The sequence below is a fragment of the Heptranchias perlo genome, chromosome 31, assembly GCF_035084215.1.
Source record: "Heptranchias perlo isolate sHepPer1 chromosome 31, sHepPer1.hap1, whole genome shotgun sequence".
NCBI lineage: Eukaryota > Metazoa > Chordata > Chondrichthyes > Hexanchiformes > Hexanchidae > Heptranchias > Heptranchias perlo.
This window is the reverse complement of record NC_090355.1, coordinates 29,841,664-29,854,320: the sequence shown is the minus strand read 5'-3', so window position 1 is coordinate 29,854,320 and position 12,657 is coordinate 29,841,664. Positions and strand designations below refer to the sequence as shown.

Below are 12,657 nucleotides of genomic sequence, written 5' to 3'. Positions count from 1 at the left end.
AAAGTGGAGTTGAGGTCGAAGATCAGCCATGATCTTATTGAACGGTGCAGCAGGCTCGAGGGGCCGTGTGGCCTACTCCTGCTCCTATTTCTTACGTTCTTGAAACTTGGCACTGTCAAGCAGTGCCTTTGTTTTCTTCAACTGTAACATTTCACAGATTAAAATGAAACAAGCATTTACACTCTAGTGACTTACATTGTTAACTTGCTGACTATAGATCACTGAGCTGAGGAACCTGCTCATCACCACAGCCCAAACCCCATTGATAGGTAGAGTTCTATCCAAACTTGCCTCATAGAGACATCACTTCCGGGCTGCCGCGTAACTGTTTCCGGGTTGACCGGAGAAACATGGCGGCGTCCATCGGTCTGGATCTGGAATTCAGGTGTGTTTTTAAATGGAAAGTTCGAGGCGTTTCCATTCATAGAATCGCGCAGTTTGTTGCCTGGAGTTTGGCTGCGATCAGCCGTGGTTACTATGGCATTAAAGTTTAATTTATCGCTGCCTTTAATCTGCAGCCTGGCAATTGTGGAGGAGGCTGGTTTGAGGGGCTGCGATCGCTGTCACCGTGTGTCCTGGGCACTTTTTATCATTCAGTCTCAAAACTCTCTTTAATTTCTAGTTTTCTCCCTTGAAGGTGATGGTTCATGGTGCGGTGCAGCTCCGTGGATGGAGGCAACCCTCCAGGACAGTGTCCAAGTGTCTATGCTCCATGTATGACATTAGACAGAGTGCTGTCAAGCAATTTAACATTATTATAGCTGATCCTTGCCCAGGTTCACACACAATTTCTAACGGGAGCAATTGGGATTACTGAATAGCAATTAGATGAGGCAACCCTGGCTGTCTTCCCCACCCATCCCCTTCTTTAGGACCCCTGAGCCCAATTGAATGATGCCTGTATCGCCCATCTGCATGTTAGTCATTGCTTACATAGGAGCCAGTTTGTTGTTCTAATGTACAGTGAACTGGAGAGTGAAACCGATGGCAATTTGAGTCATGAGTTCAACTAGTAGGTTACAGCGCCAGGTATCTGAATTGGCACTAAAAGCAAGACCCACTGCTGAGCTGGGTCCTATTTAGTGAGCCTCGTATCTAATTTGTTCAGTCACAAAAAACAATACTCATCTGTGGCATTCAGCTGCCATGACAGTCCCCCACTTACCCCAGTATATACCCTGTACCCTTAAAAGTAAACTTTATCATGTACTAATAAACACACACGTTTTGATCATTTACAGAAATAGATCACAAATTTTCTCATCCCACCTATCAATCTCCCTGACATCTTCCCCTCTCCCCTGGACAAAGTGAGTAGCCTCATCCTTGTTTATGCTCTTCATCCAGTAGCAGACAGCACCACACCTCCCTGTACTCCGGGGCTCGGCCAATCTGGAGTCTGATGCCCTAAAGCCCAATATTGAAGAACGTACATGTGTGCTGACAACTTGGCCCTGCCCTCTAATTTCTGGCTCTGCCTGCCCCACGCTCTCCTGTTCACTCCCTCCTACGGATCTCCAATTGGTGATGTATCCTGCTGCTCCCTCCCTCTTGTGGCTGTGGTCCCACGGAGTGAATAACAAAGAGAAAAGCAGAAAGGAAGGCTGGAGCTACCAGATAGAACAAAAACAAAGAAGTGCAAGTAACTCAAGTACAGCTTTTGATGGCAGCCTGTCTGTCGGGCGTTTCCAAGATGGACGCATGAGCCATGTCTCCCACGACCCTCACATGTTCATTGTCCAGAAAGCATAAAGCTCTCTACAACTAGCATCAGAGGAACCAGTCTGACCACAGTCTTGCAAGCCCAAAGCCCCTCCTTGCGTGCTGTCCGTCCCCACACCGGCCCAGGGAGCGAGCCACCATTTTATGCATGGGCAGGCTGAGCGGACTACAGCTATATGTACCCAACATGGCTACAGACCACCTTCATCTCCCAGGCACAAATAGCTCAGTAGTGGATTCTGTAGGCTCAGCATAGAGATATTGTGGAGGGTTGTGTACTGGCTGGGTTAGAGAATCTTATTCTTCTTAAATGTAAAACATAAAAAAAATCAGGCAATCTCTCTATTAGCCTTAAGGATCCCAAGTTTGGGACAATCTCAGCCTGTTCCTGCTGGATAAAATTAGGTGTCCTGCTTTTGGTGAAGAAAATTTAGGTGTCAGTATGAAAACATGCAAAACTGGTGCAGTCAGGCATGCTCTGCAGAGACTATGGTTACGGTGTATTGTTGGGTTAGAATAGAGGGAACTTGACATCTTACCGAATCCATCCTCTCCCTGATTTGGGTTTGCTTGATGCTGACACTAGGTGCTCAGATTAGAAAGCTGTTCTATTCCCCAGCGCTGACAATTCCTCATCTTCAGGAGCACAGGGTAAGGACTCTGCTCTTTTAGGAGCACAGGGAAAGGACTCTGCTCTTTTTCATTCATTTTGTATCTATTTAAATAACTCACATTTGCTCTCTGTTATTAATCCATTCCAGAGGTGGTGCTGAGCTGCTCTTCAATGGGGTGAAGAATCAACACATCACTTTGCCCAGTCAGTCAGCACCATGTGAGTATTGGATTTTTTTGCTTTCATTGCATGTTTTAAAAGAGAATTCAAAGTGCGACACTCTTACTGGCAGCTCATAGTAAACCAGTGGCGATGGAAAATTGCACCGGTCTTTGACGTACCTTAATTGAGTGAAGGAAAGAGAGGGCTGTTGGGAGCAAGACATAATGTGGGCGACTGGTGTACAGTGACTGAATAAAACAAATTCAGTTTTTATTGCATGTGATTGTTACGGGTGTTTGGGGGATTGCATTTCACAATTGCTTTCTTCTTATTATAAAAACTGAAAACTACTGACCTTGCACACAATGAGCTGCAGCCTCGCCTTAGCAAATATCCTTATGGAAATAATCGGCTCTAATGAGCCCAAGTCATTTCCCCTGGTTTAGTGAGATTTGGTTGCAGTGCGTTGAACTACCATTGCAGTTCGTTTATTATCGCTTCATTCTCCCTGTAATTAAACTCTCACTTGTTAGCTTGTGTTGGATTGGTGAAGTTGAGGGGGACGGTGAAGTTATACAGGAATCGTCCTGTGATTATAGCAGCACTTCACTAATCCTAGTCACCTCACACTTTGCAACGGCCGACATAGAAAATCTGCATGAACTTGTATTCAAAAAACAAAGCTGTGATCATGCGACTGATGCTAATTAAACACTGCGCTTCCCGACTGTACTTGTGTGTCCTAAAGTGCAAGCACACCAGGAACAGCTTCAAATACTACTTCCAGATCTGGAAGTAGCATTTGAAGCTGATTTCACTCAGATTCCCTGCTCTTATGTTTCTTTAAATAAACACACACCCTACAAAACAAGAAAGAATTCACAGCCTGTATTTGCAGTGTTGTGAGCTAACATTAAGTGAGTCCTAGCTACACCATCACGAGAACAGTCATTTAGTAAAACAAATACCTTGCTGTAATGAAATTGTTATGTCTGCCAATAAGTTTGTTACAGTAAGGCTACAGAGCATCAATACAAAGACCTGTGTGGTAAATTGAAGTGTTTTCCGCCACTGACGGTATTTCCACAGGTTTTTCTTCTTTGCTGCCATCCTTTGCCAATTTCCTCTCAGCCTCCTTTCCTGAAGCAGCTGAATCTTGCCAGGATAGAGTTCTATGGGCATCAACAGTCCTTCTGTACTGTGTCCTTGTGGCCATATACTAAAACACATTATAGAATCATAGAAATCATGGTCATTATCACATTGCTGTTTGTGGGACCTTGCTGTGCGCAAATTGGCTGCCACGTTTCCTACATTATAACACTGGCTACACTTCAAAAGTATTTCATTAGCTGTAAAGCATTTGGGACGTCCAGAGGTTGTGAAAGGTGCTATATAAATGCAAGTTCTTTTTCTCTTAATTCACAACTTCGTGTGAGTGGTATTTTCACTGCAAGGGAATTACAGCTGAGCTCAATCTTGTACACATTCGCGCACTTTCAAACGCGCACTTTCCAGCAAGGGTCCCTGAATACTGATGAGCACAGGGCAGCCTGGTTGAGTTTGCCCCCTAACTACCCCAGTTCAAGGGATGTTGTGGGATAAACAAATCAGCCAATGATAATTGCCTTAAATAACCATCCATTAACTCCTGCTGCAAAGTGCACATGTATGGATATTACGGGAGATGGGGTGGAGCTGAGCTCTGGGTGGCTCCTACAGTTGAATAGCTTGCTGGCAGTCACTGTCCAGACTTACACTTGAAGAATGGCCACTCAGGCAAGAGTGCCAGTACCATGGAATCCCACCCCAGCACATGTCACTGCTTTCAGCAGATGGAGGAGGAAGTGGATCCGATATTCAGTTACACGTGATAAGCAAGCGTATATTATACACAGGAATTTCACGTGTTACTGCTTTACGCTGGAAGACGAACTGGAGGCAGGTTTCTGAGTGCTCGTTACATTTTGCTTTTATTTGTTCTCGGCATGCAGATGTTGGTGAGGTCGTATTTATTGCCACTGTGAAGGTGGTGGTGGGTTTCTCGAAGCAGTTGTTTGGCAGCTAAGTGACAACCAGGTGAGGCTGGGCAGGAATGTCATGTTCCCTTCCCGGAAGGACCTGGTGTCAGCTGTGACTCAGTGGGTAGCACTTTTGCCTCTGAGTCAGAAGTTTGTGGATTCAAGCCCTACTCCAGAGACTTGAGCACAAAATCTAGGCTGACACTCCAGTGCTGAGGGAGCGCTGCACTGTCGCAGGTTCCGTCTTTCGGATGAGATGTTAAACCGAGGCCCCACCTGCCTTTTCAGGTGGATGTAAAAGATCCTATGGCACTATTTTGAAGAGCAGGCAAGTTCTCCCCGGTGTCCGGGCCAATATTTATCCCTCAACCAACATCACTAGAAACAGATTATCTGATCATTATCACATTGCTGTGTGCAAATTGGCTGCTGCGTTTCCTACATTACAACAATGACTACAATTCAAAAGTACTTTATTGGTTGTAAAGCAGTTTGGGACGTCCTGAGATCGTGAGAGGCACTGTATAAATGCAAGTCTTTCATTTTTTCTCGACATTAGTGAGCCAGCAGCTGTCGTGGTCATTTTTCCTGGCGCTTTCCCACATATTATCAAATTTATTCAATTCAGTTTCGGAACTTGCCACGGTGGGATTTGAACTCCCAACCTCTGGGTCACTAGTCCACTACACTATCCGAATCAATGTGTGCTAAAATTTCACGGTAGTCGGCCTGTGTGCTGCTTGTACCTGTGCTGCCTTTAACACTTCAAGTTTGACTTTTGATGTATGCTACCACTGCCCCCTGCAGAGTACAAGTGTGTGAAAGTGTTTCTCTTCCACTGCAAATGAATCTTGATTTTCACAGGTTGTGTTCAGCTTTGATCTTTGTGATGATGTATTTTGTGTGTGTGTGTGTGGGTATAATAGCAGACAGCATTTTATGATCTCAGTGTTGAGGTACTTTGAAACAAGTGTCTTGTTTTTCTGCGGTTACTTAATTGCTCTTCATCCTGTTTCTGATCCAAAAACTTTTATGCTTTGAGCAACTTCACCACGTGGGAGGTGGAATTCTATCAATCCCCCACCTCCAGTTCACAAACCAGGTTTCTTAAAGCCCTATCAAGTTTTATATTGTGTGTGTGTGTGTGTGTGTGTGTGTGTGTGTATATACAGACAAACATTTGTATTGGTTGCTATGGCTGGCACGTCATGGAATTCTGACTGCCTTATCCTTTGTACTCGATAACCATTCCATGAACCTTCCCTTCCCGCACCCCCCCGCTGGCCAGGTAAGGTGTGGCCCAGTGGCCATACCAGTGCTAGGCAACCGCGGCATTGCTCCAACAATGCCTGGACCATGACAGTTGTCCTGCTGAGGCGCTCTCAATGTTGTCCTCGGAAGGGAAAACAGGGGGGGAAAAAAAGGGGCTGTCTGCTGCATCACAGCTTTCCACGGCCAGGAATTTCAAAGTGTTAAATTGAAACAGCGCTGGCTGGGGAGGGTGAAAGAAAATGCCTTTGCTTGCCAAATGAACGAAAACCGCAATGGGCTTCTGCTGATGGTTGGCTCGCAGATTTCCCCCACCATGGTTCCGCAAGGTTATCTAGTGTAGCACAGAGCAGGGAAGTCCCAAGTTTGATCCCCAAGTCTGCACTGGGTTCCCTTGCCTCAGCCGAAAATTGGGTTGCGGCACTTCAGTTGGCTTTAATGCCCTGGGTGATCCCATGAATCCCTGCTGGAAGAGCGAATGTCAGATTGGGCTTGGCTGTGATGCCTTTCACGGTCAAATAACTGTCAAGTATGAAGAATGGCCATTCGAACAAGGCACCAAGTGGCAATCAGCATCCATAGGACCACTGTCCAGCAAAGAGAGATGCTGATTTGAGGAATGGAAAGAGAAAATTGGCCAGTAAAAGGTGGAAAAAATAGCTCAGCCATGGAATTTGCTTGTCTTTAAGAGATTTTTAGCAGCGAGTAACACAATACAAAATTTTATTTCATACATAATAAACATACGTATATAAAAGTTTACAGAACCTTGAGGTTTGACATAGAATACAACAACAACTTGCATTGGTATAGCGCCTTTAACATAGTAAAACATTCCAGGGCGCTTCACAAGAGCTTAATCAGACAGGAGAACTTTCTTGACCAGTACCTTTCCGGCCCAACGAGGCATAAGGCATTGCCGGATCTGGTTCTGGGGAATGAGGCGGGCCAAGTGGAGCAAGTGTCAGTGGGGGTACATTTATGAAACAGCGATCGTAGTATCATAAGGTTTAGGTTAGCTATCGAAAAGGACAAGGAGCACTCTAAAGTAAAAATACTCCATTGGAGGAGGGCCGATTTCAGTGGGATGAGAACGGATCCGGCCCGGGTAAATTGGAATCAAAGATTGGCAGGCAAAACTGTAATTGAACAATGAGCGGCCTTTAAAGAGGAAATGGTTCGGGTACAGTCTAGGTACATTCCCACGAGGGGGAAAGGTAGAGCAACTAAAGCCAGAGTTCCCTGGATGTTGAAAGAGATAGAGAGTAAGATGAAGCAGAAAAAAGGGGCGTATGACAGATGTCAGGAGATAATCACCTCAGCAGGACAATTGTCACAGTCCAGGCTGCATTGTTGGAGCAATGCCACGGTTGCCGACATAATACAAGTGAGAATCAGGCTGAATATAGAAAGTTCAGAGGGGGAAGTGAAAAAGGAAATAAGAGGGGCAAAGAGAGAGTATGAGAATAGCCTGGCGGCTAACATAAAAGGGAATCGAAAAGTCTTCTATAGGCATTTAAACACGTAAACGGGTAGTAAGAGGAGGGGTAGGACCGATTTAGGGACCAAAAAGGAGATCTACTCACGGAGGCAGTGAACTTGGCTGAGGTACTAAATAAGTACTTTGCATCTGTCTTTGGCAGCATCTTCTTCCTTGGTAAAGTCACAGTAAAAGAAGAGGTAGTTGAGATACTGGATGGACTAAAAATTGATAGAGGAGATGCTAGAGAAGCTGGTTGTACTTAAAGTAGATAAATCACCCGCTCCGGATGGGATGCATCCTTGGTTGCTGAGGGAAGTAAGGATGGAAATTGCAGAGGTGCTGGCCATAATCTTCCAAACATCCTTAGATACCGGGGGGGATGGTGCCAGAGGACTGGAGAATTGCAAATTTTACACCGTTGTTCAAAAAAGGGTGTAAGGATAAACCCAGGAACCACAGGCTGGTCAGTTTAACCTCAGTGGTGGGGAAACTTTTGGAAACGATAATCCGGGACAAAATTAACAGTCACTTGGACAAGTGGGGATTAATAAAGGAAAGCCAGCACGGATTTGTTAAAGGCAAATCGTGTTTAACTAACTTGATTGAGTTTTTTGATGAGGTAACAGAGAGGGTTGATGAGGGCAATGCGGTTGATGTGGTGTATATGGACTTCCAAAAGGCATTTGATAAAGTGCCACATAATAGGCTTGTCAGCAAAGTTGAAGCCCATGGAATAAAAGGGGCAGTGGCAGCATGAATACGAAATTGGCTAAGTGACAGGAAACAGAGAGTAGTGGTGAACAGTTGTTTTTCAGACTGGAGGGAGGTATAAAGTGGTGCTCTCCAGGAGTCTGTACTAGGACCACTGCTTTTTTTGATATATATTAATGACTTGGACTTGGGTGTACAGGGCACAATTTCAAAATTTGCTGGTGACACAAAATTTGGAAGGGTAGTGAAAGACTTTAAGAGGATATAGACAGGTTGGTGGAATGGGTCGACACATGGCAGATGAAATTTAACGCAGAAAAGTGCGAAGTGATACATTTTGGCAGAAAGTACAGAGACAGGCAATATAAATGAAATGGTACAATTCTAAAAGGGTTCAGGAACAGAGAGATCTGGGGGTATATGTGCACAAATCGTTGAAGGTAGCAGGGCAAGTTGAGAAAGTGGTTAAAAAAGCATATGGGATGCTGGGCTTTATAAATAGAGGCATAGAGTACAAAAGCAAGGAAGTTATGTTGAACCTTTATAAAACACTGGTTCGGCCACAACTGGAGTATTGTGTCCAATTCTGGGCACCACACTTTAGGAAGGATGTGAAGGCCTTACAGAGGGTGCAGAAGAGGTATATTAGAATGGTTCCAGGGATGAAGGACTACAGTTACGCTGGGGTTGTTCTCCTTAGAGCAGAGAAGGTTGAGAGGAGATTTGATAGAGATATTCAAAATCATGAAGGGTCTACACAGAGTAGATAGAGAGAAACTGTTTCCATTGACGGAATGGGTCAAGAGCCAGGGGACATAGATCTAAGGTGATTGGCAAAAGAACCAAAGGCGACATGTGGAAAAACCTTTTTACACAGCGAGTGGTCATGGTTTGGAATGCACTGCCTGATGGGGTGGTGGAGGCAGATTCAGTCGTGGCTTTCAAAAGAGAATTGGATATTTACTTGAAGGGAAAAAATTTGCAGGGCTACGAGGAAAGGGCAGGGGAGTGGGACTAGCTGGCATGCTCTTGCAGAGAGCTGGCATGGACTCAACGGGCCAAATGGCCTCCTGTGCTGTAACCATTCTATGATTCTATGAAAAATTGACACCAAGCCAAAAAAAAGACATTAGGACTGGTGACCAAAAGCTTGGTCAAAGAGGTAGGTTTTAAAGGGCGTCTTTAAAGGAGGAGAGAGAGGTGGAGAGGTCTAGGGAGTGGTGTGAATCCAGTTAGTACTTAATGATTTTATGCTTCATTGTTTTGATTAGTGTTCACAATACGAGAACTTTAATCAGTTTGCTTCATTTCCTTGGACTGCACACTGCACTTAAGTGGAGATGAACTTCATTAAATGAGGTTCATTGTCATTTGGATGAGAGACAGCTGGAATTGTCACTATTATATGCTAAATAACACTAATTATGTCTTTACGTGTATGTCTACAAAAAAGTGCTCAAACACTTACGGAGTAATTTTTTAGGCGTGGTAATTCTCTCTTATTCCCCCCCCCCCCCCCCCAAACAACATATTCACTGTCAGAGGTGCTGTCTTTCAGATGAGATGTTAAACTGATTCCCCATCTGCCCCCTCAGGTGGATGTGAAAGATCCCATGGCACTATTTGAAGAAGAGCAGGGAAGTTCTGCCCGGTGTCCTGGCCAATATTCATCCCACACAACCAACATCACTGAAATACGTGATCTGGTCATTATCTCATTCCTGTTAGTGGGAGCTTGCTGTGCGCAATTTGGAAGCCACGTTTCCTACATTACAACAGCGACTACACTTCAAAGTGCAACTGATCTCCCTGCATGTACTATGGTGTGTTTCAGAAGCTGGCAAATCATAGACACATTATAAATATGGATCTATGAATGTGCCATCAGGTTAAGGCTGCCAGTTTCAGTAAAGTGACCTTGAGATTGCAGGTCCCACACGTTTGCCCTCTGGATCTCCCTGTTATACGGCGGAGCCCAGCAGCACCACAGAGATCAGCGCCTGATGTCGAGCGGAGAATCACGTACCATGGCCACTTTCTCAGGATGTGATCAAAAATCGCGTGAAGTGTAAAAGCCAGCGACTGGGTAATACCGACCCAGGGTCGCTGAATGTATTAGCAAAGATCTGGAAGCGGGCTCCTGGGAATGGCAGGAGAGCCTTGCTGTTCCAAAGAGTAGCCGGGGGAGGTGGGGGGGTGGGTGGGGGGAAACTCCAGTGAACAAATTGGCACTGATCACAGGATGAACTTTAATTTGGAACAGCTGCCAGGCTGGAAACAGGCCTGCGTTTCCAGCTGTTTTGTAAATTAGTTTCAAATATTGATTTATCTTGCCTTCAAAATGTACTACTTTTGCATATTATACTGGTTGTTTACCCTCTGCCCCCCTCTCCCTCACAGTGGAATTGCCTACAGGCAGTCTGGGGTCTGAAGCACAGTTGTGATATTTAGTTGCTAAGGCGGAGCTGCGTTTAACATGTCCTGGCTCTTTAAGCCCACTGCTCAAGTGTTCCTGTGGGGAAGTGCTCTAAAAAGGCACATCCTGAGGTCTGTTAGAGACTAATTGCTGAGGGAAATTTTTCTAGATTGGCAACTGTTTTTCTATCCTTGGCTCGTGCCCTTGAGAAGAGGCAGGTTAGCACAGTCACAAAACACCAGCAGACACCATCAGGATTTCTTTCTCTTATTAAGTACTTTTGACACTTCGAAGTGTGAGGGACATGCACTAGATGTAGGTTCGAAGTGTGCTGTTTTATAAGGACGGGAGTTTCATGCACTTTATGCACAATGTGTCCTGCTAATGTGGACCTGTTTAAAGCAGCAAATCTGATTTTTCAGTAAACATAAGCACAGGTCACTCAGAGTTTAATTGTGTGATTAAAAACTTTGATAATTGTGATTTAAGTAAATTGCTTTTTTTTAAAAGAATGTTTTGCACCTTTAATAAAGTATTATGTCTGGCACAGGGCTGACACACTGTTTTTAATATATTACTAGCACATCTCCTGTGGCATTGCTCATGGTAAATCAGAGAATGCACCGTTTATAAGGACAGCAACTTTATATCATTTAAAGCACAATGCACCGTTCTGATAAAGTGTAGGTGTATGTCCTTTTAAGACTACAACACCTAAATGATAACTAACTACTGGGTGGGTTTATTGGAACGTTAATTGTATTTAGACTGGAGATTGTAACGCTGCGATTGGTCGTAAGAAGGTCAGTTAAGAGCCTGCAGACATTGTGGCTCTGGTATGTTCTGTTCTGGAGAGTTTTTCTGTACGTTGTAAATGACTGCCTTTACTTATTTGTGCTTTTTTTTATTAAAGTGTGCCACAGGAATTTGAAATACATGAAATGTGACATTTTGAAGGGTGGGTAGCTGTAAAGCTTTTATAATCGCAGGTCTCCCGTTACGCTGTGCACAGTGATTCAGGGGACATACTGTTTTTTATCTGGTCACATCCCCTAGTGATGCTGGAGCCCATTTGCGTCCCCACCTATTGTGACTCAAACCCTTGCTCCCTTGCCTGTCTATCCTCAGTCCACTTGGCCTCCTTCACCCGCCCTTGGCCCATCCTGTGCCACTTGCACTTGCTGCTTTTTCTGGGAGACCCAACGATTTTCTTTTAAAGCGATAGAAACGGATCATAGCACGATAAGCACTTGGAAAAATAAATGGCAGATTTTCCAACAAAGGCAGCAGGTGTTCATCAGCCGGGAGCTGCACAGGACAGGCTGAGGGGCAAGTGAAGGAGGATAACTGGCACTGAGTATGAATAGACAAGGGAGCAAGAGTGTGCTGTGCAGGGCACCACTTTTCCTTGGCTGTAAAGTGCTCTGAGATGTGAAATGCTCTATAGAAATGCAAGTTCCTTCACTTTTTCTTCTTTCTACCTTTTGACTCCTCCGTACAGTTATCATGGGTTTGTACAATCCCAGTGTATATACTCTGTTAAAAAGGAATCCTGTCCCTTTAAGGTAAAACGGCCCAGTCATGTCCTGCTGAGGGTGGCGAGGTGTGGGAGATGCTGATGTGTTTAATATTCCGTTCACACGCTGCTCATTACCAGCTGGTCATTCTGTGTTAGTTTGAAGAGTCCTGTTTGCTGAACTCTGAACAAAGTTTAAATGGCCTGTGCCTCTGTGCAAATCACATTTAAAAAGGCAAGTTTCTGCCTAATTAAACAATGAGCGGTGACTCTGTGCAACATCTGTGAAAATCCATCTTCTGCCTCATTCTTTACACAAACTGGAGCTTTGTTACACCCCATTCACTTGTAAATGTAGCCACTGATCCTGCAGCTTAGACTTTATTGGGGTGGGGGCAGGGGGAGGATGGAGGAGAGAAAGATGAGGGTAGAGGCGCATTTAGGCTGCTTTTATGTTGGGTTAAGTGCTGTGCTGCCGGCTTTTGCATTCAGTTCTTGAAAGCCGACGGTAAATGTGTCAGATTTGCTAAGGCTGACCACTTGGAGGGCCAGATTTCTTTTAAAGAAGGAAGCAACTTGCATTTATACAGTGCCTTTCACATACTTAGGGTGTCCTAAAGCACTTCACAGTCAATGAAATACTTTGTTTTTAAAGTCTAGTCGCTGTTGCAATAGAAGTAAAAGTGGTAACCAACTTGCGCACGCAATGAGATAAATGAGCAGGTAATCTGTTTTTTGTGTTGG

At 44.6% G+C, this 12,657-nt stretch overlaps 1 protein-coding gene across 1 annotated transcript in view; it reads left to right on the top strand.

The window, feature by feature from the left end:
- Positions 1–308: 308 nt before the first annotated feature.
- Positions 309–12,657, top strand: part of urm1 (ubiquitin related modifier 1) — a 35,993-nt gene continuing 23,644 nt past the window's right edge. The window contains exons 1-2 of the mRNA XM_067969500.1: positions 309–385; positions 2,484–2,554. Coding sequence (XP_067825601.1) covers positions 351–385; positions 2,484–2,554 — 106 coding nt within the window. The 5' untranslated portion in view covers positions 309–350. The remainder of the gene's footprint in view (positions 386–2,483; positions 2,555–12,657) is intronic.